The following is a 26,795-nucleotide window of genomic DNA, read 5'->3' as shown; positions in this document are numbered from 1 at the left end:
GGTTCTCCAGAATATAATGGAAAAACGAGACCCTTTGAGACAGTGCGGTAAAAGCAAGGTAATATGTGTTTTTGCCAGCAGTTACACCTGGTTCCAGGACTTTCCCTACTGGGATGTGTGGCTGGTCCAAAAATGAGTGAGACTGTACACTCAGCTTTCTTGGGGTACATGCCCGAACTCTCAGGACGCACAGTCTCTCTAGAAAAGAATGTTGCTGGATGAGTGAATCAGTTAGGAATTGCCGTCGATGGCTAGTAACAGACTGGAAACAATGGTGATTTAAACAAAATAGAACACATAGAGTTTTATTTCCCTCACACTTAAAACACGTCCAGAGGTCAGCAGGACTGGACTGGCAGCTTCACAGTGTCGGCAGCAGCCCAGGCTCCTCCTGTCCTTTTATTCCGCCACCCTTATCATGGAACCAGAGATGTTTGTTTGCCTGTTAATGTACCCCAAGCACCTATAAAAGTGCCTAGCTTCAATTTTCAAGATTGCCTCATGGTCTCAGATGGCTACTAGAGTTCCAGTTATTATGTCTAGATTCCAAACAGCAAGAAAGCAAAAAGGGGAGGGGGCGGAGCAGAGGGGACATGCTCTCCCGGAAGTCCCAAATACCAGTTCATCTTAAGTCTCTGAGCCGAAGATAGTCACATGGCCACACCTGGGTGTAGGTCATACCTATAAAGGAAGCTGCCGTTTGTTATTTGTGTTTTGGGGTGTTTTTTTTAAAGCTGGGCACATTACCAAATAAATATGGGTTGTTTTAGTGAGAAATAAGAAAGAGGAGAGATTGGGTAGGCAACTGGCATTCTCATCTAGTCAGGATGCTGCCACTTGGCGTAGAACATCTCTCTCGGGAAGAGTTTGGCCAGGCCTTCTCAAAGCTCCTGAAGTCATCGGTGCCCAGCTCATTCGTCATGGCACTTGCCAGAACCAGGGGGAGGGATCGAGTTGGTTTCGCTGACAAAGCACATTGTAGGAGGCATAGGAAACTGTACATCGGAGTCCTTTTCCACTGGAGATACTTGTATACGCACGTGGCAGGTACTTAAACCTTCCTGGAGCTCTCCTTCAACCCATCTGAGATATGGGCCTGCAGGTGAACACTTGACCTGGGGAACTTCGTGCTTCTAGCACAAGCCCTGGGAGGGAATGTTAGATGCCACATCAGTCGTTCTGTTCTTTTCTCTCTGAGCCCTTGGAGAATATTTGTGTAGCAGAAAAAAAGCGTTTCTTGAGCACGCATATCCCTTTCTTGCTGTGAGGCACATTTCCCCACAAATACAGGGCTGTAAACTAGTTAAGAGAGCACTTAAACAGTTTTTAAAATCCCTAGTGCTGCTGGAACTCTGAAAGGAGGGAGAGAAATCCCATGGGAACTGAAAATAAGTCAGCCAAAAGCAACACCTATCATATTGCTTTGCATCCAGTAGGTACTTAGACAGTTTGTGGAATCTCATTGCAACTGAAAATTGAGAACACTGAATTAATTTTGGCTATATTTCAGGTTAAATGGGTTTCAGTGCGCCTATTTCAGTGGAAAATACATTCAAAATTTCAAACAACAGACATATTAAAACACTACTTTTTGAAAAAATAACCTTTAGGAATCTCATCATTTATATTCCAAGTTCACATCTCTCACTTTTTTCCCTAGCCTTTTCCCTCCCAGCATTTTCTTAAGAAAAAAATTTAAATATACAGGAAAGTTGAAAGAACTGTACAGCAAATGCCTATGTGCCCACGACCTGGATTGTACACTTAACACTTTACTGTATTTGCTTTGTCCCTCTCCTATCCATCTATTTTGTTTTTAATGCAGGAATTAAGTTGCAGACATCAGTACTCTTCACCCTTAAACACTTCCGCATGAATATCATTAACCTAGAGTTCAATTTTTTTAAAATAAAATTGCATTGAGTGAAATGCTCTGAGCTTAAGCGCACCATTTAAAGACTTTGGACAAACACACGCTCTGTCAAGGTACAGAACACCGCCCCCGCCCCAGAAAGTTACCCTCATGCTTTTCCCTTAGTCAGTCCGTTCCCCCACTTCACAAAGGTGTCCACTGTTCCGAGTTTTTCACCAAAGGTTAGGCTAGCCTCATATAGACCCTTGTATCAGTGGACTTGTACAGTGTATGCTCTTTGAGAGTAAAGCTTTCACTCAGGGTTCTGTCTTGGAGATTCATCCATGTTGTTGTATGTATCAGTAGTTTGTTCCTTTTCATTGCTGAGTAGTATTCCATTGTGTGGATACACTTTTCCTGTTGACAAACTGTTTTAAGTTTTGGCCATTATGAATACAGCTGCTATAAACATTCTTGTTCATATGTTTGTAGTCATGTGTCACCCTTATCCCTTAAGTAAATACCCAGGAGTGGTATTGCTGGCTCATTTAGTAGTTGTTCACATCTTTTTTCAATTACTAGAATCTTATCATTGAATTGGGAGAGGACCTTATCAATCGTCCAGGCCACTTCTGTTTTGTTGTTCACAAGGATATCGAGACCCAGGGGAGGTGATGAAGAGACAGATTCAGTCACGGAGTCACAGATTTTTCTCAAAGTTGAACTCTACTCTGGTGTTCTTTATGTCCTATTTCCATTTTTTCCCCTGAGAAAGGAGCAGGGAAACTGGGCTTCCTTCTGAAAGATCGTTAACTATTTCAGTTTTTGCTTAGGGAGAATTTACTGTTACATACACCCAACTGCAATATATTGTTGCATGTGTTTCTGTCATGTTCTGAATCTGGTTCTGCTTCCCTGGTATACATTTCTATAAATCTCCCAGGATAATCTTTCTGGAACACAAATCTGATCGTGCTGCTTATTCCCTGGTTATTCTAGTCTATAGGTCCTGCGGGATAAAGTCCAGACTCTTTAGTTAAGTGTGCGAGGTTCTTACTTACTTCCACCCCCATCCCAGCTCTTCTTCCATCACATCACCCCCCACCCCCGAGCCTTTCCTATGCTGTGCTCCTCCCTATCACCAAGCCTTTAAAACTTGGGTTTTGTCTAGAATGCCGTTCCCACTTTGTCTCTCCAATAAATCCCTCCTCGTTATTCAAAATTGGGCTTATCCAGACCCTCTCGGGAGTCAGTTATTCACACGCACACACACACTTCCCACAGCGAACTTACCATGATGTTTGTTAGGATGTCAAATTTAGTATTGATTGAACTGGCACAGGGCTAGATACTGAAAGTATAGATGAGTCAGCTATGCGCTGCCCGAGGAGCTTACCATCTATGGGGAGATCGTATAGCAGAGTGGTTTCAGGACGGCGTCACAGTACACTTGGCGAGCACTTAGGACACCTCGCCTCCCCGCGGCCTTCCGTATTCTGAAAACGTCATCAAGTGAAACTGTCTCAAGGTTTTATTTACAGGACTAGTGAGGTTGAATGCTTTTTTTCAAATGCTTATTGGGTGTTTAACTCTTGAGGAAAATAATCAAGTTTTATTATAATGGAACTAACTAGGTCACTGTTTGGCTGTGAAACCTTGGGAGGCAAATTTCGTTTCCTGGCTGAATCTCTAGTGTCTTATCTGTAACATCGGGAGAATAAGGAATCATGTGCGTAGGATTGTTGTGAGAATGAAAAGGAGTAATATGTGTAAAGCACACATAGGCTCATAGTAGGTTGACAGCACATGTTGCCTCTTTAAGGTCCCAGTCTTGAATCCAGTGCCTGCTGCATATTCAGGATTCAGTAAATGTTTGGGAAGAAGAGAGAGAGATGTATTTTGTGTATGTGTTAAAAGGGCCTATATATAGAGGCTCACACAGATCCATCTGTTTGAGAAGAGTGTTTGATTGGACTTGCATCAATATTCAACTGGAGTGGCTGAGCGCGCACACGTGACTCTTCCTGGGTTACCACATTCCCTGCTAGGCAGATGTCCATTATAATGAAATGTAAAAAGGGGAAAAAATAATAATAAAGGCAGAGGAGTGTAATGTTATGGCTTGATTTGACAGGGCCTCCTGCTACTTCAGCTGCCAGTGCCAGGCATGGAACAGATTAATCTGTATTCCAACACACCACCGCTGAAGTCAAGATCGATCTAATTAGGGGATTTTAAACAGCCTGTTTGCATGTAGAATCTTACAGAAAGCAGGATGTCTGTCCATCTGGGGGAGCTCAGGGCAGGGTGGGGGTGGGTAGCTAGGTTCAGCAAGAAAAGAGATGGTTTTAATTTTAGAAATGAGAGAAGAACACTTCTGTACGATTTTTTTAAAACAAAAGAGCTGATGGCCTCAGATGGTCCTTGGAAACAAAGATAGCTCTGCAGCATAGCCTTGAATTTTAAACTGGCCCTACAAGATCTTGCCAAGGCATGGAAGGGCCCGATGGTTGAAGTGCAGGGACCATTTCCACCCTTAGAACGCCAGCTGACCCATATTGTTCTTACCCATTTGGGCTGCTGGAAGTCCGTTGCAGTCTCTGAAGCTGGGTGGGCAGAGTGGCCCTGAATTCATCCCCCAACCAGCCAGGCTGGGCCAATATTTAAATGCCAGGCCATCAGGATGTTGGTTAGGGGCCAGTTTCCATAGTCCAGCATTTATATTTATCCGTGATCTGCACCCCTCCCCCACCTTTCCAACCTCATTACCTTTCATCCTCCCTTCCCCCCACCACACTGATCTCTTCCCAGTTCTTTGTTCATACCCTGTGCATTCCAACTTAATGCCTGTGCTTCATGTTTGTCAACCTACGTGGAATATCCTCATTCCCATTGCCCCTTGTCCCTTCAAGGCTCTTCTCTTGCCTCTTCAAGGCTCAGCTCAAGCGCCACCTTGCCGACCGGTCTTCCCAAATCCCCTGCCAGGGAGAGTTTTTCCTCCATCAGTAGTGTCTGGCCCTTTCCCACTCACTGTCACTTTCTGTCAAGTAATTTTAGACATAATACCCTGTTTCCCTGAAAATAAGACCTAGCCAGACAATCAACTCTAATGCGTCTTTTGGAGCAAAAATTAATAGAAGACGCTCTATTACATTATATTATATTATATTTTTATTATATTATATTATATTATATTATATTATATTATATTATATTATATTATATTATAGTAAAGATCTGCTCTTACATTATAGTAAAATAAGACTGGGTCTTCTGTTAATTTTTGCTCCAAAAGACGCATTAGAGCTGATTGTCCAGCTAGGTCTTATTTTCGGGGAAACTGGGTAGACCTCAGGCACCTGGAGGGCAGGAGCAGTGTCTGATTGTCCCCAAACACTGTTATCTTATACACTGTAGGATTCCATTTTATGATAAAGGAATGAATCAGTGTCAGAGATCCCCAGGGGCCTTCTCCTGTGGCTCAGCTCAGCTTGACTGTGCCTCCTCTTCCTGTCTGGTCAGTGTAATCTCCCACTACCTCATAGGACCAAAACTTCAACAGAGATGTAAGCAAGATACCTCTGAAATCTGGAGGCGCTTCACTTGGCACAGAAGGTTGAGGAAGTTACATTAGGGATTGTTCCGCGCCTCCCATCCCACTACCCGCCTGGGGAGACTTGTTAATACAGTAGAATTACATTTATCCCAGAGTCCAGGAATACGGTGCAGGTCTGTGCCTCAAGAATTAAATGTGCCCATAGAACCCAAAATCCTGGCTTCTATCTGCCAACTTTACCACCGAAAACTTGGAGCCAAGAGCGCCCAGCGACTCACTTGCCAGCGTCACACATCCAGCTTTGCATCCCTCCCAGAAGTCTTTGAGAAAAGTGTTTTCCTTTTCTCTCAATTCTAACTTCCTGATTTCCAATCTGTATAGCCTCCCCTACCCATTCCCTCCTTTTTTCTACCCCATCCCCGACTGAATTAGGGGCCCTTCCCACGTGAGCTAGGCATATTGGGTGTGTGACAGCTAACTGCGTACTCTATTGTAGCCGTTTTATTTCTTAGCCTCACTCATTAGACAAGTTCTCTAAAGTGGACTATCTCCTTTCATCTCTACAGCCCTCATGTTTGCGTGTATATAGAAGGTACTCAGAAGTTTGAGTGAAGGGATCGTGGGTGTATGTACCACTCCATGCCCTGTAATTAATTGCCCTGTGGTTATAAAACTCATGAAGGAGAAGGTATTTTTTAATTCCTCTCCACATCACGTGTGTGCTTGTAGTGCAGCAAGATCGGCAGATGATTACCGTGGCCAAGTACATTTATTTTTATTAAAGGGTAAGACCATCTTTGCTTGGATATGCCATGTCCTTCAGCCTACTAGTAAGTAGCTACTACCCACCCCAGAGCTGTCTGCAGCTCTCCCAGAATCTTATATTGGCTTTATAGCCGGCCACACATAAGCATGTCATTTTAATTGATTATGGGATTCAGGAGTCTGAGTGAAGTTGGCCTTGCTCCATTTTAGGATTAGAACAAATTTTGAGTTATAGAAAATAGCCCTACCAGCTAAGAAAGTAAAGCAGTCTAAATTCCTGTATTTCTCAGGAGGGGCAAGTTAGGACCCTAGCAGACTGAAACGGGTCCAGTGGTGGACATGTAGCCAGGATGCAATATGGAAGGAGCTAGTGCTGGAGATCTATGGCAGGTACATAAGTGAGGGAATCTTGTGTAATGCTCTTTTTCAGTACAGATCTCAACCTAATGTCTGTTGAGTGCCTACTATGCACATAACCTCGTTTGATACAATGGATTTAACCAGATGGAAGCCATAGAAAGAAAACAAAGACTCAGAGATTAAACATGGTTTCGTTTAACCAGCTACCGAGTGCCACAGGCAAGATTTGAATACAAGTCTGTCTAATCCTAATGCCCTGCATAAGGTTAATTAATTCGCTTGTTGGAGCCCATCCTGGGAGTTAATCCTCGCAGTGTACCCTCATGTTTTTCTCAGCGATGGGACACTGATAGGTTTAGTTGTAAACAGGCCTGGCCTGTCTGTGCATAAATCACTCTCCTCACAGAGAGAGGTGATGTTAAGCTATTAGAATTTGGACCATACTTTTTAAAGAATGCACATAGAAAATGCTAGTCCATCCCATTCTTTACAAAAATGGTGCACACAGAAGCTGGTTGGAGTGACTGCCACAGTCTGATTGATTGTGCCCTTCTGGAAAGACCTCCAATCTAGGTGTACTAGACCGTGGGTTCTTAACCAGGGAGCCACACCTAAGAGATGGCAACACTCTGAAACTTCATGGAAATTGTTACATTTGTGTATATACAGAGGGTGCCAAAAAAAATGTATACACATTTTAAGAAAGGAAAAAACTATTAAAATCATGCTGATGGTAACCACTTTGAGCACCTCTTGTAATTGCAGAAGTCAAATGTGACTTGTATTCATCTTTCGTTATTTGTATATATTGAGTTTTACAATTTTAATACAGTTTTTTCCTTTCTTAAAATGTGTATATTTTTTTTGGCACCCTCTGTATTTTGAAAGGGATAGCATGCATAAGGGTTCGTGAGATTCTCAAAAGTGTCTGTTGTGATTTAAATGTATATATGTATACACAGCAGATCTAGATTGCAGTGGCCCATAAAGGTGCTTTTGACCCAAAGCAAATAACATCCCTTATCAGGGCTATTGTTTCTATAATCAAAACCCCAGAGGAATTTAACACCAAAGATATCTAATTTTCCTTCCAGCTCTGAAATTACAGAACTTTTAACTCACCTTAGGGAATCACACTTTTAGCATATAATCAGGGGTCTAACCCAATGCTAATTGCCCTTGGGAGACCATGAAGAGATTTGAGCTGGGGGAAGAGTGGCCCAGACCATCCCCCTAGGCAGTTCCACTAATTAGTGTCTGAGGCAGCCAGTTGTCTGACTGTTGAGTAGGACACCTAGCAGGCAGGGACGCTCGCTGGCCCGATTTCAATACTGGTGCACTAATACTCTACCGAGACCTCTACTTCCATACCTAGTGACTTGAAAATGGAGATTTTCGCGGCCTTCCCCTCTCTGGAGCCACGCGCACGTGTGTGTGTGTGTGTGTGTGTGTGTGTTGCTCTCCCTGGGCCCTGCCGTAGAGATTGTTCTCTGCAGTGGGAGTCACCATATCCACCTCGTCTGTGGTGACAGCTCCATAGCCATCCTTCACCTCCATTTTCTCCTGTCGAAATGACAGAGCAGCTGAGCGGTGTTGGCCAGCAGATAAACTTGTTATCCCCCCGGCTCTCTGTGCCAGCAGCCCTCCCCATCTTTTGGTGCATGAAAAATTGACACCATCTTGGGCTGAAATTTATTCCTGGGGAAGCTACATTTATTAGTAGCTAATGAAACTCTGTGTGTGTGTGTGTGTGTGTGTGTGTGTGTGTGTGTGTAAAACTTGGGGTGGCTGAAGTGTTTTCCTATGAGGCAGTCGCCAGTAACCTACAGCCCGCCCTGACACCCAGAGAGACAGATGCAAGGGACATAGGCAGCTTCGGGGCTCCTGAAGTTGACAACCTGTCCTTTACTTAAAATCCCAAACAAATGGGTAAATGTCATTTGTTCTTAGTATGCTATTCCAGTTGATTAGGGTATTTCCTGCTTGCACCAGGCGGGGATGAGCTGTGGAAATGCATGCTAATATCATCTAATGCCCCCCAAAAAGATGATTCTTCTGTATATTTTCCTTTTTGAAAATTACAGCGCCTGATCCCCTCTGTGTGCCACCAGAACCCCACCTCCTGTCTTGTTGAGGTATATAAAATACATTCTCTTGCAGCTCTTTCTCGTCCATCTTAATCAGCTAGATTAAAAGGGAAACTGATTGAGAAGTTCTGTTTCAGTATTTGTGGAACTGCCTAAAACCCAAAGTCTCTTCTTTATTTGGACTCTGGTAGAAATCGCTTCTGGAAAGAGTAATTCAGTAAAAGAGAGACAGGGTTTGCTATTCACATCTTATTCCATATGGCCTTTTGCTGCGTTTTCCTCATTAAAACTGCTGGTTTTTATTTTTAATTTACGCGCGCGCGTGTGTGTGTGTGTGTGTGTGTGTGTGTGTGTTGCTCTCCCTGCAACACAGTGACTATCTTTTGGACACAGTGAGCCCCACATGAAGCACACTTTCAGACTTTGCGTGGCTTAGTTTCCGGCCTCTTTTATCTTACCTTTTATATGTGGGGAACATGTAACATAGTAGGAAAAGCTTACAGTTTGGAATCCGACAACTTGGGTTCAAATCTAAGCTCACACCGCGCACTCAAGGACATGACCTAACATAAATTAATTAACCTGTCTGAGCCTTGGATTCTACATTTATAAAACAGAGATGAGAATAGTGCCTTTCTCAGAGCTTAGTAGTGAGATTCAATGAGAAAATTGTGTACGTACTCAAATAAACCTACTGTCACAGATACACAGTAAACTACCCTACTTATCTTCAAATAGGAATTTGAAGCAGCTTACAGCAAAACAATATGGTGGTACTAAATATTAGATTTGAATAACAATTTGTCAAAAGACAAATGTCAAACGGGGGAAATATTTACAACATACATGACAAAAGGGTAATATTCTTAATTTACAAAGAGCTCATAGAAATCAAAATTGGGAAAGGATAAGGCCAGACAGTTCACACAAAAAAGCAATACAAATGGTTAGTAAATATCAGAAAAGGTGCTTCATCTTATTCATAACAAGAACAAAAACTTGCTAATCAAAAGAAGAAAATACCATTTTTTATCTACCATGTTCTTGTAATTTCTAAGTTGGATAATACATAGTCTGAGAGAGGATATGGGAAAACAGATACTCTCTCATTTTACATACATATATATACACACACACACATACACACACATATACATATATATATATATACATACACACACACACACACACACACAGAGAGAGTGGAAATATAATTGGTACAGCCTTTTCGGAAGACAATTTATTGGTGTCTTTCAACCTTTCTGTATGTAATTACCTTTTGACTCACCAATTCCACTGCTAGAAATTCACCATAAGAATACACATGCAAAAGTTGCCTGACTGTGTGTACTCAAATGTTCACTGCAACATTATTTCTAATAGCAAAAGCGCAACAACCAAAAACTGGAAACCACCTAAAATACTCATGGTTGGGGCACAAGTTAAATTACGATAAATAGGTTCAGTGGAATTCTACATAGCCATTTAAGGAAAAAAAATGAAGTGTGTGCTGATATGGATAGGTATAGTAGAGAATATATGAAAAAAATGTATATATTTCTTTTACTTCTCTGAAAATGTACGTGATATACTTTGTAGGGTTTTTTCCTTGAGAGAGAGGAATAGGGTAGTAAGAGAAGTATGGGAAAAGAAAAATATTAGTAGATGCTCAATAAATATTTGTTGAGTACATTTTATACCTTTTTTTGTTTGGTTCCTCGGTATAGTTTGGTTTTTACCATGTGCTTCCATTGTTTTTATTTTGAAATCCATTGGTGGAGGATAGAGGGAATCAATAAGAAAACAGTAAAAGAAATTGCTTCCTGTGGTTAAGTATAAACGTACCTTTGAGCTTCCTAATAGCCGAAGCAAAGAGGGAACCCTGATAAGAAGCACAAAAACTTCTTCAGGAAAGAGAAACATTTTCCTGATCTTGATCTCCGAAAGGATTGGTCTAAAGTCCTGTCTTGTCTCTCCCCAGCTTAAAATTCACCGGTAGATAGATCCTTGTCACTTTTCTCCAGGATTCGGCCATTGCCCATCTGACTGGCTTCGCCTCCCGCAAATATATGTGACACTTTATCCAAATTGGCCATTGTGTGTATTGTTCCTTCTGCCTGGAATGCTCTCTCCTCTTCTCTACTTAGTTGTCGGCCTTGGCTGTTTTTCTGTTTTTGTTTTTAAGATTTTCAGTTATTTGTTACCTCCAGTGGGAATCCTCCTAGGCCAGATATCCCTCCTCTGTGCCTACCTAAGTGAAGAAACTTGTCACGCCGCACTGTAATTATTGTTTTGTTTTTCCCAATAAATAAGGAGTGCCTTAAGGTTAGGGATACTGCGTCGTTTGTTTGGGGGCCTTAACACTGAGCGCTGGCCAGGCACAGAGTTAAGTGGTCAGTGAATGATCATGTGACCGAATCATCTGAAGTTAGAGTTCAACCTCTTTCACCAATTAGCTCTGCGGACAAGTCACTTCTCTCTGGGCCTCGGTTTTTCCACCTCTACAGAGACTTGGCCCAGATAATCTGTGAGAACTTTATTTATTTTTGTTCTTTCTCTGTGGTTGTCAAATTGCCCTATATACATGGAGGTTGTTACCAGGTGTCATGCTGAGTGATTTCAAAGTTTCAGAACTGAGCTGCTTAGAATTCACTGCATTTATTATGGCCTGTCCCACAGCTGGGCACCAGCTGAAGTGAGCAGAGCCATATCCAACCTGCTTGGCCCAAGACTGCAGAGCTGATCATGTCCCCCATTCTTCCTTCCTCTCATCTTCTCTCCTTGACCTACACAGAGGTCAGAGGACTTTCCCTGACATGTACTTCCAAAGACGTCCCTTTCTGCTCCTGCTTTCTCACCCTGAGCTGAGCTGTCTTGAGTCTCTGTCCTTACCCCGAGTTCATGATGTTTTTCACTTTCCTGTGAAAACAGGGCCTGTTCCGTCCACTCTCCACTTTCTTCCCTCACTCCATCCTTACTCCCTGTTCTCTGCTCCCTTCCTTTTGTTCAATATAGAGATTACCCCACCTCAATCCCAGCTTTATACAAAAGTTGAAAGAAAGATATTGCGGGTCAACCTGGGGTCCTGAGAAGGTATAAAATACCTCTGTCCACAACATATTTTAAGAAAAACTTTATACTTAAAAATTGAATCCACCACCCGGCATTCTCCCTCTCCCCTGCAACCCCCAGTGCCCAGGCGACCACCTCCCCATGGACTCCGGCCCCTCTTCTGAGCTTTGTTGGGGACCCCTCCCTCCTGCCTGGATGCCCCTTTTGGGGGGGCAGGTCTGTCCCAGCCTCAATCACCAGGTTCTGTGATTTTCTGCTCATAATTTGTTGGCTCCAGTCCCTAGGCAGACCACCCTTTGTTCTGTGAGGTTCTTGGGTGGGCTTTGGCTGGACCACCACCCCTCAGCCTTGTCTGATGCCCCTGCCGGGAGAACAGAGCGGGAAGGGTCTTGCAAGCGCCTCTCCTGGAATTCTGTTACCTGACCTTACACCCAACACTCTGGAGGGGTGGAGGGGTGGCCTCCTTCCTGTCAATAAAGTGACTGTCCTGGCAAGAAAAAAACCAAAATAATTAATCCACCGTTTAGAGATATTTTATTGAAACTGTTAGCAGCCTAGGAAAAAGCCATCCACTTATTCCCAAATGCAAAAAATCTTCAAGGACCATTTTGTAACTGACAGTTTGAGAGCATATTAGCAATGCAAAGGTGATATTCCTCTGAAGTTGGGATTGGCGCTTATATACAAAAGGGTGAACGCTATTTGAAAGGTATCCAGAATTCAAGAGTGGTTTCTTTGTCCTGTTCCCCCACCACCAGCACCACACCACCACCACCACCGAAAACTTGTATTGAGAGCTGGCTTTCTTCCCATTCATTTAGCAAATATTTTCAAAACACCTACTATGTACAAGGCATTGTTTTGGGACCATAAATATAGCAGTGAACAAAGCAGACTAAAATCCCTGTCTTCATGAAGCTTATATTCTATTTGAAGGAAGGCGGTGAATAAAATAAATAAGTAAATACAGTGTTTTAGAAGATAATGCATGCTAAAGAGAAAAAGGAAGCAGCTAAGACATGGGAATAGACAGTGTTGGGGCATTTTTAAGTAGGGAGGTTAAGGGATGCCTCATTGAGAAGATGACAGTTGAGTCAAACTAGACCTGAAGACCAAGCTGTGCAGATCATCTGCTGAGGAGCGTTGCAGGCAGAGGGAATAACAAGTGCAGAGGCCCGGGAGCAGGAGGTGCCTGACGCTAGGCACAGCATTTAGTCTCCGAGTTGGGGAGCCACTGGAGAGTTTTAAACGGAGGAATGATGGGATCTGACTTGAGCTTTTAACCAAAAGGATCATTCTGACTGCTCTATGGAGATTAGGCCAAAGAGGGCCAGGGTGGGAATGGAGAGACCCAGAAGCAGGCTGTCGAATGTTCCGGGAAGAGATGGCGTGGTGGTGCAGACCAGAGTAGCGGCCGTGGGGGCAGTACTAAGAAGAGATGGGATGCTGGATAGAATTGGGAGGTAAAGCTTACAGCATTTCCTGAGGGTCATGTGACAAAGGAGAGACTCAAGGATGTCTTCACTGTTTTTCGTTTGAGAAACTGCAGAACCTGGTTGCCTTTAACTAGATGGAAAAGACAATGGGGAACAGGTTTGAGGAGGAGGGTGAGGAGCTTGGTTTTGGATGTGTTGACGTAAAGGACCTGTGAGACCACCAAGTAGAGAGAGCAGAGAGACGACTGGGTGATGAGTCTGTTCAGAGAACAGGCCTGACCTATGAGTTTGGGAGTCATCAGCATGTAAATGGTTTTCAAAGCCAGAGGACTAGATGAGATCCCCGGGGAAGTGAATGGAGATAGAAAATAGTCTAAGGACTAAATAACTCCAGCTGTAAGACATGGGGGAAATGAAGAAGTGGGGAATGCTTCTGAAAGAGGTGAGGAAATGAAACAAACACAAACTTATATTTGTGCTACGGTAAGAATGCTTACTTGGTGGCTTTAATTAATAGTGATTTTTGAAAACTCAAGGTAACGTTGGCAGAGGAAGATGCCCTTCAGTCATTTTTTCAAGTAGAATATCTGTTGTCCACACCATGCGCATTTTATTTCAAAATAAACTTGACTCAGCCATTTCTCCACGAGTAGACTTCTGCCACCTCCTTTTCAAGGTCATTATTCTTGCTTTTAAAAAAATTCTTCATAAAGAAAAGAATCCCTTAACAACGGAAGCCTATAATATACCCTTCAATTACCCTCTTCTTCCCAGGGTAGAAGAAGAGTATCTCGTTAATAAAAGCCTGTGGGTTGTGTGACCTCAAAAAGCACTGTTACCATTTTGAAATATTTACTGTCCAGGGGCTTTAAACTTGAAGTGGGGGTTTTAGCTGAACCAAAATGTATGTGACAGCACCGATGCCCTATCATGTTTCATACTTAATTCTGGCATATTTAGTTGGGAAAGTGATAAGGTAATTTGAGAATGTGATACAACATGTCTTACCTGTTCATTATATGCTCATCTCATGGCCAGTAGTAATCACACTCTGTCCACAGGTTGTTTCTGTAAATGGGGGTTAGTGTGAGGTTCTGTTGTGGACAATAAAGATCAATTAATTCCGGGCAGAAGAGAGATTCTAACTTAGTTTTGATTCACCTGCTCGACTTGTCCTTGAGGGTATCATCCCTTTTGAATACATTTCTGTGCAGTATGTGAAGATCAGTTTTCCAGTGACACAATTTAGGTTCTTGTCTTATTAATCAAGAGCAGCAGTCAGGGAAGGCCTACTTACTTCTCCTTCAACAGAACCAGACCAGGCTTGAACAGAGGTAATAATTACTGCTCTGATCACAGCATGTTCTCTTTTTTCTCCTTCCCAACCCAGAGCATGTCTGTTCAATCCTGGCTTCCCTCCTGCGGAACCTGAGAGGGCAGCAGCGAACCCGGCTTCTGAATAAATTCACTGAAAATGACAGTGAGAAGGTGGGTGCTTGTTGGGCGGTGAGAATGGGACCAGACTGGCAGGGAGAGAAGGGCTCTCGACCTGATGCAGCCTGAGGGGGTGCTGGGTGAGAGCTCCTGCCCTAAAATATCTTCTCCGGCATCTGGGCCCCATTGCTGTGGCTCCCAAAGGTTTGTCTGCTTATTCTTCCTATCCTCTCCAGATGCATTCCCCTGGGAGTAGGAGCACCTTGGATGGTATCAGCTAGCACTTAAGGGGGATTTTCAGACCCGAGGAAGTAGATTGTAATAGGATTGGGGGCGGTGTGGGGGGGAGACAGCATATCGGAGTGATTGAGAGCATCGGCTTGGGATTTAGATGTCTGGATTTGAACCAGGTTTTGCTGCTTTCGAGATGTGTGCCACTCTGAGCCTCATTTTCCCTAGCTTTAAAATGGGAACACTGATTCTCATCTTGAAGAGAGTCAATGAGACGAAGAGCAAATGAAGTCTTACTAGGTGGTGGTGATCAAAATGAAGATGATGATAAGGAAATGGTACAGCCTATCCCAGATGGGCTGTGGGACATGGGACTGACCATGTAAATGAGATTCAGTGTTTTATATTATTATCTAACATGCCAAACCATAAGATTTTTAACAGTAATAGAGCTACCATTTATCAGATGATTACTGTGGATTGGGTAATACATTATTATTCCCATTTACGGAGAAGGAAACTGAAGCTTAGAGACATTACACGGCTTGCCCAAGATCATACCAGAAGTAAGCAGAGCTGGGATTTGAACCCAGGCTGCCTAAGTCCAGAAAGCCTGGGTATTTTATCACAGTAGACATAACTGAGTAATTCCAGATGAGTAAAAATTAAGGACCAAAGCCCCTCCCCTTTTAATTTACAGTAATTTTTTTCCTTCCTGTGTCCAACATAAGGCTGAAATTTTTTCCCCACTTTGGAGAGACATTAAGACTGTCTCTTTGAGCCTACCTCTAACCATTTTCTCCACTTTCATGAGCAGTGTAGCATGGTGAAAAGGCCACCAGGTTAGGGCACAGAACAGCTGAGCAGTCACGTCACCCTGGTGACATCATTTAACGTCTGTGCCTCAGCTTCCTCATCTTTAAAATCAGGGTTGCAATCTCTCGTCTCTGCCTACCTTGTCAGGATTTTTTTTTAAGGTTTAAGGAAATAATGGACATGAAAATACGTAAGATCTTAGAGTCATCGTGGTTTTCCAGAGAGGGTTTGGGCCCAGTCTTCCTGGACTATCTAATGCCATGTTGAAGCAACATCTGCTGTTAACCACTATCAGCTCTTGGGTAAACACCAGTGTTGCCAAGAACGATGGTGGTGCCAAACTAGTAAAAAGGTAGGTTAGAAGTCTAGGCTGGCTTCATGGTATTTTTCAATACTTTGGAAGTCTAAGGGGAAAATGAAACTTTTTCAAACCTACTGAGTGTTCCTCAGGCCATATTTGAAGCATGACTTTCACTAAGTTTAAAACTGATTTTTAAGTTATTGCTGAGCAAAAGTCAGGGCCTTTTTTTTTTTCAAATCGCCGAAGGAGTTTTTCTTACACTCTCTTCTGACTCAAAAGCAACTGAAGAGATTTTACTCAGGCCTTTTTAAAAAAAGATCAGCTCTGGGGCAGAATCTGAACATGAAAGGTTTCAGTTCGAAAAGAGAAATTTCTGTCAAGTTCTAAGTGAATATCAAGTGTGTAACTTCAAGCCCCTTGTCTTTGCAAGAAAGGACTTGAATTTTTATTTATTTATTTGTTTTTAACAACTTGAGTTCACAGGAGTCCTAGAAGGGCTGGGAATACCCTCGGGGAATAGGCCTGTGTTCACCAGCTGCACTCATCCCGAAAGTGTGGTGTTTGCTTTCTTCTGCCCCAGCTCTTTGATCCATTCCTGATGGGTTCTAAGCAAAGCTCGTCTCCCATGTAAGAAGTGGTAGAGGGGGTCTCCCTTTGTAAGGAGTGACAGTGAGATGAATAGGAACTCCACCGTTCTCTTGCCTTGATACTCTCTTTCCTTCTCACTCATCCTGTGAAATCTCTCGCTTTCAGGTTGACAGACTGATGGAGTTGCATTTTAAATATCTGGATGCAATGCAGGTGGCCGACAAGAAGATTGAAGGGGAAAAACATGTACGTATCCCTGCATATCTTTTGCCAGCTATTGACCTGCACTCCATTTGGGGCCCTTGTGCACCTTATTTTTACCCACAGGACAAGCAAGGGCAAAGGTGCCATCTACCCTCATGTACCACCTGCCATGTTGTAGGAGCAGAGCAGGTGACGGGGCTGCCAGTGGTTATAATAGCTCTTCTAATAGGAACGACTCCTTGAAGGGGAAGGATGTGTAGGATTGATCCAAGCCTGACCCAGGAGTCTGGGCGACAGTACCAGTACCTGTGACAAGAGCTTCTCTTAGAAAGTCTGATCAAGGTGCAGTGCTGTGACTTGGTACCACGTTGGCAGAGGGTGTCTTGATACACATATTTGCTGGCTTCTGTAATTATAAGGGAAGCATTTGACAGGGGTGATCACAGGATATAAGAGCTAAAAGGAAAGTGCGAGGTCATTGAATCCAGTTCCCCCATTTACAGACGAAAAACTGGCGACCTAGAGAAGGGAAGCTCAGATGCATTGCAGCAAAACCCATACACTAGGTTCAAAATGACAGACCCTAATGTTTTGGGTCTGACGGTTGCTGAGGGAAATGAAACCTGCTAAATGTTTTTCCCTGAGGGGCTGTGCTTACTATGGTGTCATCCTACCTCCTGTATTTTTCACCTGCTTCCATTTTGTTCTCTGCTGTCTCTGGCCTCTGTAGCTTTCTCATCTGTCTCCTTAATCAGGGCAGGTTTTCATGTCTGTGTTTTAATGTCCGATTTGTTTTCTCTTTCCGACAAGACATTCCTCAGTCTTTGGTCACATTGCAAAATGATCCTTTTCTTGCAAAGCCTGTAGTAGACTTCATTTTCCTTCTGATCTTTATTTGCTATATGCATTCTCTTTTCACTCTTCTTGCTTTAAAGATACACTTGAGGCTTTTGAGGCTCTCCGCTGGGAGAGCCAGGTTCAGAACCTCCCCCCATCTATTTTGCGGCAGTCCAGCTATGCAGCACAGCTGTGTGCATTGAGAAGTATACTAGCATTTTCCCTCAAGCTATGCCTTAGGCCAGGGCAAGAGACTAGAGCCGGGGAAAACCTGTTGTCTGTGCCCTGTTTCTCTTCACCTCCCCTTTCACAAAATACACCTTCAGTTATGAATGCCAGTAGATAGGTAACTATGTTTATTATTCTTGTGATTTCCCTGTGCTCCCGAAACCTGGTAAGTCCTCAGATGTCTGTTGATTGATTGAATTGATTGACTGGGATTTTTCATCTTTTATACGGTGATACTACAAGATAAAAGGCAGAGACTCTAAACTCTGAGGCTGGACTTCAGATACTAGCATGTTCTACACACAGTCCTCTAATTCCACACACCCGACCCTCTTTATTTTGTTCTTTGATTCAACTTTCCTTTTCCACCTTTTCTTTCCTTTACAGTAACTCGTACACGATGGACACTTAGTGATTATTAAAGTGCTGGAGTAATATATTCTTTCTCTTTGTCTGAATGATAATTAGAAACAAAGTGAAATGTCCCTAGACTTTTGTAGGGAAATAGCCATGAGACCCTTAGACTCCAAGTCTGATGGAATCCCCCGTGTTACCTGCTGGAGGAGATTTTCAGGATGGTAGACGGAGCGCCTAGGAACCAGGACACCTGCAATTTTAGTGCAGGCACCACCTCTGAGTGACTGCCTAGCCACGCCTTGTCACCGTGCCTCCTGTAGCCCCAGTTTCTGAGCTATGACATGGTATCAGCAAAGGCAATCTCTGAGGTCCCCTCTAGCTTAACGTTTCCCCTTAGGTTCAGGTGAACGTCCTTAGGTAACTGCCATGTTCTGAAATGGAATGGATTAAAAGCACAATGAGAGGCTGATCGGTGACTGAGCAGCCTTCTACGTGCAGGAGAGCACCCTGGTAGAAAAGGTGGGCATGAGGTGGGAAGTCAGGTGAGCCTGGACTGGAATTGCAGCTCTGCCCCTTGCTAGTTCTGAGGCCTGGGACAAAGGAGTTGACCTCTCTCAGCTTTGGTTTTCTCCTCTGTACAATGGAAATAACATCTCCCTTTCGGGGTTATTATGAAGACTAAACATAAAGGATGCAAAGTACCTTGCTCAGTAAGTAAAAGCAGCTGCGATTGCTAGGTTTTCCTAGCTTCCTTTAGAATTCCTGCGTAACTTTTAAGTAAGCCAGGTGGTCCTTTCCTGAGAGGATCCTCTTTGCCAGATGTCCCAAGAGGAGTCCCTAGCAGACCTGTGTTGGTACCATAAGATGCTTTGTTTGAGGTAAAGCTGAAATAGGCTTGGTTTTTGGTGGTGGTGGTGGTGATGTGTGTGTGTGTGTGATGGGGTAAGCTCTTGGGCGGCAGGGAGCAGCTTGCATGTAGCCATTAGGAAACTTGGCCTGCTTCCCACAAGATTATCTATTATCAGCATTGAAGAGGCTGTGAAATTGATTAGCACTGACGGAGAGGAATCGCTGCAGCCACTCTCCCCTGCTTTCACAGAGCTGCATGCATGCCACAGGCACGGGGGCCCTCGCCGTTCCCTGACAAACATCTGTCTCCTTGATGCCAAGGCCGTTTTGCTGGGCACTGGCAGACATTCCAAGGCCATTAGTGCTCAGCAGCCTCCGTGTTGCTCCGAGAGACGGGGCGGGCTGAGGGGTGAGGGATGCATTTGTGAGCAGAGCTCTCTGCCAGCGTTCAGGCTCCGTCCTGGCAGATGAAGCCGCCTCGCGGGTGTAAAGTGACTTGGAACAAAACGACCTCTTTTTCACCTCTCCTTCATGCAGTCTTCTCTCGTAAGTCATAAACAATTTGTCGCCTCACCCCATCCCACCTCCATTAAACCTGGATGTCCTACACCCATTGGGAACTCAGCAAATGTTTGTTGACTGGGATTCAATGCTTATTTCTCAGGCATTTGACGGCGTTGACTGTCAGATCACTGCTGAATAAATATCTCACGTACTTTGCCAAGTCGGCAATAAAAAAAAAAAATTCTTAGAGAACAGGGTCAGGTATTGACATTTTCAGAGTCTTAGAGCCACATCTGAAGCCCTGTAAACTTCAGATCTGCAGGGGTACAGTGCAAGTGTCCATGGTTTGCAGTTGACCAGAATTCACTGGAGGGAATCCAGTCATTTGGCAGATATTCCTCAGGCCCCTGCTCCGCGCGGCGCCCTGGGCTAGGCACTGGCAGGGGTGAGAGGTGGAAGTGCCGGTAGACGAATGGGCCCCAGGGGGCGCTGCTGCTGAGGGCTGGAGGGATCCCGGGAGCAGGGAGAAGCCGTCTGCACCTAGAGTCAGTCCGGCACCCTTAGCAGTTTTGTGGATGAGGCAAGATTCCAGGTGAGCCTTAAAAGGTAGAGACACATATAGGGCATTTGCAGTCTAAAGAGGAACAGGAGCAGAGAAGCGGCAGTGGGAAGCTGAGCTGAGTTAAATTCTAGGAGCAGAGGGTGTGAGAGGGAGAGCCTGGCTGGGCTTTAGAGCCAGGCTGCTTCCTGGTTCTCCAGCTGCGGACAAAGAGCCTAAGTGCCCCCAGCCTTATTTTCTTCTTCCTGGTGTTCTGTTTTTAAGGCGTATTCCCCAACCTCTGTACTTTGAGGAATTACCTATGTAGGGATTGGTGACACAGATAGAACACGCGTGAAAGCTGCTTCCACAGGACCTGGCTTGTAGGGGTAACCCAGAGAACCTCTCGTTTTTGCTCTATAAGGACTGTTTGCACCACCACCCCTCCACATACACACACATTTCCTTACTGTCCTAGTCCTGCAAGACTTTCCAGGATCTGAGTTCTCCCTGCTTCTCTAACATCCTCTCCTGCCATGTTGGCTCTCCTCCTGCCTCATAGCCTTGCGTCTGCCTTCTGGCCTTGCTCTTCTCACGCTGGTGCCTCCTTCCACCTTCAGGTCTCAGCCTCAATGTTACCTCCTCAGACTGGCTTTCAGTGATCTCCACATGTAAAGGAACGCCTCCCGTCCCCAGTGCTTCTTCATCACCTGTAATTATTTTACTTGTTTATTCTTTATCTCTGGGACTGTAATCTCTTTGGTTCATCATGTTCTCAGCACTTACGTAGTGATTGGCATGCAGTAAATGAAGGAGCAGTGCTCATAAGACGAAATTAATATCTGTCCGTGGGTATTAAGGAAGATAGACAGTCCTGGGTTGGCTACATGATTCCTTAACCCTCGTTTTTCACCCTCGTTTTGTTTTCTCTCCGATGAACCCCATCCTCAGCAGTATTTAACTATGTAGCGTCTGTGGCATAACTGGCGATCTTCAACATGGAAAAAGACTCCTATTTAGAAAGTCTACGGGACAAACTGATAATTTGATACACGTCCGGTTCAGGTTACGTTATTGCCATCATCTGTAACCAGCAAAGATGTGCAGGGGTTGGGCAGCTGCCCGCTGGCTGCTTCCATGTCACATTCAGTGTCCCTGTCATTTCCAGGGCCACAGCGTATCTGCACATACGCTCGGCATTCCTGGTGAACGAGACTGGACATGAACTTTTAAAGGGCATGTGATTCTGAAGATTCTTCTAGTGAGCAGCTGTTCATGACCCGTAAATTTCCCAGATGTTTGACTCAGCAGATTTCACCCAACTCCCCAAACGAGAAGCAGCCCAGAAAATACCAAGGTCCCTGTTGTTGGGAGGATGCCCTTGGTTCCTTCTGGCTTCTGTTGGTTAAATGTACCGAGAAGCCTGGCTTCTGACTGTCAGAAGTAAGACATAATTATATAGGCAGGGATTTTACAGGAGGAGAGAGCCTGGGAGAAAGGTTTTATCTTTCTTAGTTCCTGGGAAAATTATTCTCCGCAGGTTTATTCAGTAGGGTTCTCACCACATACTTTGCACCGTAATGACTTACAAATTGCATGCTAATTTTGCCACAGTGAAATCATTCCAGGCTTTATTCTGGAATGAGAAAGATGGACTCCTTTTAATGAAACAGTATCCACAGGACTTGATGTCTGAAACAGACTTTGACTATTTCCCTGGCATTTGAAACTCACTTAAAGCTTTGTACAAAAGGGGATAAAGCTCAGGAATGAATATGTGGAGTACTTGATCCGAAAGCACTTGGGTAAGTGTGTAGACAATGGAAGTATGAGATTGCCATTGATTCTTCTGCTCACTATGCTGGAAGCTTCTGGGGCCAGCTTACAAAAAGGAAATCCTGCTGAGAATTCCTCTCAGCTGTTCTTTAAACCAGTGGTTCCCAAACCTAGTCCATGAATGTGCCAGAACACAGCTTCCAGCCAGTAGAAGCCAGAGGTGGTGGGGGAGGGGTGTCATGGTGCTTTTTCCTCTCTCCTGCTTCCTTCTGTCTTAGGGAACCACAGATTCTGCCGTGTGCCCATTTACCCTCCCTACTGCCTCCCTGCCCCTGTCCGCCCCCTCCCCAGAGCCAGTCATCCTTTCTCCCCTTGGAGAAGTTGGAGGGCCTGAGCTCCAGTCCCATGCCTCTGCCGCTTACCTTGCAGTGTGGCCCTGAGCGCGATGTGTTGCTTTTCTCATCCTCTCTTCTTTCAGTGGGGTTACTGACTCTTGGAGGCCCTGGTTCTTTCAAGGTTAGCTGACAGGTTGTCAAAGTACAAATGAGAAGTCTGGGTGGGTTTTTGTTTGTTTGTTTGTTTGTTTAGTAAATTTAGAAATGGAAGACACACATGTGACGGAGGCATTATGGTAACAGAAGGAATATGGACCCTGAGGTCAGACAGCCAAGGTTAAAACCCAGCTCTGCCACACACGAATTCTGTTCTTTTGGGAAACGCCTCGCCCTAGGTGTGGAGGCTGGTTTTCATGGTAGCTTTATTAGAGCATCATTTTGAAGATTAATGAAATTGTTTGTCAAAACCTAGCACATGCTCATTTGTTCAGGCCGGCCTAACACGTAGTCAATTTCCCCTTTCTGGGCAAAGCTCTGGCCTGAGACCCTTGGATTTGTATCAGAGCTATCAGTTAGCTGTGCATTCTCAAAGAAAAAAGAAAAGAAAGAAAAATACCTTGTACTATTTCTCCAGCCTTGGTTTCCCCAGCTGAAAATGACCTCCCGTCTCTAGGATCCTTCTCTAACAGTCTGCCCTATTTTAGAAGCTCTGGGAAGAAGATTTTGTTTTGCCAGTGTTTGTGCCTCCCCCGTCTCTACTTAGCTGTCTCATCCATGGTTTAAATGTTCCCCTTGCTTTGGAAGAAGAAAAGAAATTGGCCTTTTCTAAATGATGGGGTAGTGCCTGCCCATGAGTATAGACAGTAACTGTGACCCCTGGTGGGGCTCTGAGTTATGTCCCTTCTTATTAAAGTGAAAGGGATTCCTACTGGCTTCGTAGCAGCTTCTTTCATGACTGTCTCCTTGCATCAGCGAGGGGCAGCTCGCTGCCTGTCAGGGGCAGATTAGAAATGGCATCCACATGCTCGCTGGGAGGCCTGCGACTTGCCTGCTGAGATAGAGGCCACTGGAAAGGTGGGGATTTGGTCGTGCTCCCGAAGACAGAGTAACGTAGAGGGAGGATGTGGCGGGGGGAACACACACACACACCCCTGCGGAAACGGCACCTGATGCCTCACAGACCACCTCCTTGTGTATCTTTGGAGATGAACCTGTTTATTTTAGCAACCTCCAAACAGACGTATGCTACTGTGAATTGCAATCTGTTCTACTTAAAGCGCCGTTCACTGAATTCCATCTAAGTTTTTATTCTAGTCCTCTCTTATGGAATAAACAAAACAAAACCTTTCAGAGTATCTTTTTTCTTTTTAACTCTTCCAAACTGCATGTGGAATTTGCTGGTTTAGCTATAGATTCCGCTCCCCCGCACTCCCCCTTTTTTTTAAGTTTCTCCAATTCATAAGGAAAGACAGGCCAAGAAGCTAGATGACCTCGTTTACAGTAGTCCCCAGCTACAGCATAAAGAAAAAAATCCCATCTATTTGCTCATAAGCTAATACTGGAGAAGGCCTATAAGACAAAAACTTTTTCCTTCTTTGAACTATGGTATGGAATGGATCACAGGCTTAGAACCAAACTTGTGTGAGTTTTGATCCTGTCTCCCAATACTTACTCAACCATGAGCTTTGTGAGATTTCACCTCCTTAATAAAGCCTCAGTTTCCCATTTGAAAAGTGGAAATAGTAATAATTCTCACCTCTTGCGGTTTAAGGGAAAATGAGGGATCCATGAAAGTGCTTAGCACAGCGCCTAGCACACAGTACAGACTCAGGAAATTTTGCTACTGTTATTATTCCATTTTTGCGGCCCATCTCTTTTCAGAGTGAAAGGGCTCGTAGAAAAAGATCTTGTACTAGAAATCGTATTCCCCACAAGTCTCTAATCGAAACTCAGTGACAGTCGTTTGACATCTGTCTCAGTTTTTCCATCTGTGAAATCTGAAAATGATATTTGCTGTGCATACACAACACGGGACATATACAGCAAGTGAGGTTAATGCAGATACTCTGTGTTGAAAAGTAGAAGGTGCTGTATGTGGCCATTGAGTTATCATTGCTTCACAAAGACAATCACCTTCACTCTTCTCAGAGGTGAGAGTGGAACGAGCTAATTTATGGAAGGCTTCTTTAAATCTTAACTTTTCTATCTTATTTCAAATGCAGTTCAACATTTATATAGATTTTCACTCTGAAATTTTTGTAAAGTAAGATGTGTATAATATTTAAGAAGGTTACCGGATTTTTGGAATTTCTCTTTAATCTCTGTTAATCATATTCCCATTTTAAGAGCACTCGATTTACCTGCCCAAATCATGTTAGAATTGCCTGTCTGCTATAACAGCAGATCCAGGGGTAGTCGCTGTCTTACAGGGAAGTTTAATTTATTGATGAGAAGATGGGCTAATTGTCAGTGCTAGCAATCACGTCCTGTTGAGGTGACAGTTCTTGTCTCCTACTTGAGGCATTTCTCACAGTGGCTCTTCTGAGTTCCAGGAGCAGCGTCAGTCAATAGCTTCAGTCTATCCACATACCCGTATACAGGCAGGAAGGTGTTAATCTGGTTATGAAGGTGCTTCAGGCCTAGATTTGTCACAGGTTATCAAAGCTAAAAGAAACCCTCAAGAGCACCAGATCAGGGACGACAAAGACGAAGCCCGTGACCGCTCTCCATCCCACAATCAGGGCAGACGTCGCTCACTGCTTTCAGTGTTTTCCCCTCTACGCTCCAGCTCGGTTTCACAACACTGTCCCAGTATAGTGCTCTGCAGCCATTGCAGGGGATTAGAGTTGACTTTCAGAATGAACCTTATTTCTCTGCCCTGATCCATTTCAGACTCCTTATTTCCAAGCAAAGATACCGAGGCCAAGAAAAGTAAAATGACTTGCCGAAGGACACTAGTAAGTTAGTGTTAGAGCTGGGATCTAATCCCTCGGGAGGTTGGGCTGCAGTTTCAGCTCTGCATGGGCCAGCGGGCTTTGCTCTTTTCTTTGTCTAATCACTTTTGAAATGTGTCTCATTGGTCAATTGGCATAATTCAGCTCTTCCCTACCACTAGTGAAGCAAGTCCACTTGTAGGTTGCTAGTGCCTAACCATCGGAGTGTTCTTCGTCAGACTCCTTCAGTTCTTGTGGAATCTGGTATAAGGGAAATAATGGGGTAGAGAGGAGTTTGTGATGGTTTATGTGTTAACTCCTAGAGCTTTTATATTACTTTAATATGACTTCTCCAAAGGCTGAACCCTACCTAGCTAGGTGATCATGAGTTTAGTGGTACTGACGGCCATTTTGGAGCTTCAGATACCCTTAGTAGTTCTTTCAGGCATCTAGTTCTACTTCCTCAACGCAGACAGCCAAAGAACCATGTCAAGTCCTCGTGTCAAGATCAGTTTTTTATCTAGTATCTTAGAAACTCCAAAAAAGACCCAAAAATTCATCAATCCATTTCCAATAAGTTGACCCTGTCCACACATAGTTGTAAGACAGGGGTGGATAATAAAGGTGACATACCATTCCACTTCTTTTTAAAACATACCAAAACTGGAGAAGAGGCTCCTAGAAGAGCTGTACCCAAACTTCCTATTTTCCATCAGAATGATACATAATCATCCTGCTCCTTTGATTTCCGTTTAAACATGGAGTGCATATTTGTGTTCAGCTTCCCTGAATGCACTCAATGGTAACTATCGCCTGCCACACAGTTGTACCAGGTTAGATAAGGTGCTATCCTGACGGCAGCCGCCGTCTCTGTCTGCTGGTTTCTGTGATGCTTCTAAAACTGTCAGGGTAGAAACTCCGTCTTAGAAACCAATCTCTGTTTTCATCTTTGTGCGTGTTCAACGCAGCGATGGTGGCGCCTTTCTTGGAGATGAGCTATCGTCGTATCTCAGTCATACATTTGAAAATTTCACTTTCAAATCATGTGGTCGTATGTTTAAAAGTAGAATGTCGAATTCAACATTGTCAGAGTCTTGAAGTTATGAAGAAAGAGGAAAAAGTGGAGTTTGGCATTGCTCTCTTGGGTCCATCCTTTCTAGATGACAATATTTAGAGAAACTATAAGGTACAGTATGTCCCTTCTTGGTAAAAAGAAGATCAGATTGTGGGGAAAACTGGGAAGAAAGGAAAAAAATCACAAGGGGCGTGTCTGACCTAATTGGAGAAACATAATTTCACTGAGCTCCATTCTTAAGCCTTTCTACCTCTCCTATTTAGCATCTTCCTTTGTTCTCTAGACAACTCTGAAATCTGTATACCACACAAATATGGTAGTATGAAAAGAACGCAGACCTAGGTTTGGATTCCAGGTCTACCGACCACCCACTGGCCTTACAGAGCTTGCTCTGCCTGAGTCCGAGTCCTCATCTAAAATGGGGATAATAGTCCCTGCCTCCCAATGTTTGTGAGCACTAAAGGAGTCAATATACTGCATACGTGCAGCTCTTAGCCCTGAGCCTGACACATAACGAGCCCTCAGTAAACCCTAGCTGCTCCTCCCAGGTGGGTAGATGGCGGTAGCAATGGGTATTGTTTGGCAGTATTGTCAGACTGCCTCCCACAATGCCTAGTGTTGGTAACCAATCAAAAATAATATGACCTGCTGATAGCTAGGA

General features: G+C 44.0%; 1 protein-coding gene across 1 annotated transcript in view; it reads left to right on the top strand.

Moving 5' to 3' along the window:
* CTNNBL1 (catenin beta like 1) overlaps window positions 1–26,795 on the top strand; it is a 142,543-nt gene that overhangs the window by 101,657 nt on the left and 14,091 nt on the right. Inside the window, exons 12-13 of the mRNA XM_033095138.1 lie at window positions 14,519–14,616; window positions 16,664–16,744. Coding sequence (XP_032951029.1) covers window positions 14,519–14,616; window positions 16,664–16,744 — 179 coding nt within the window. The remainder of the gene's footprint in view (window positions 1–14,518; window positions 14,617–16,663; window positions 16,745–26,795) is intronic.

Source organism: Rhinolophus ferrumequinum, chromosome 23, assembly GCF_004115265.2.
Source record: "Rhinolophus ferrumequinum isolate MPI-CBG mRhiFer1 chromosome 23, mRhiFer1_v1.p, whole genome shotgun sequence".
NCBI lineage: Eukaryota > Metazoa > Chordata > Mammalia > Chiroptera > Rhinolophidae > Rhinolophus > Rhinolophus ferrumequinum.
This window is presented reverse-complemented; position numbering and strand designations above follow the sequence as displayed.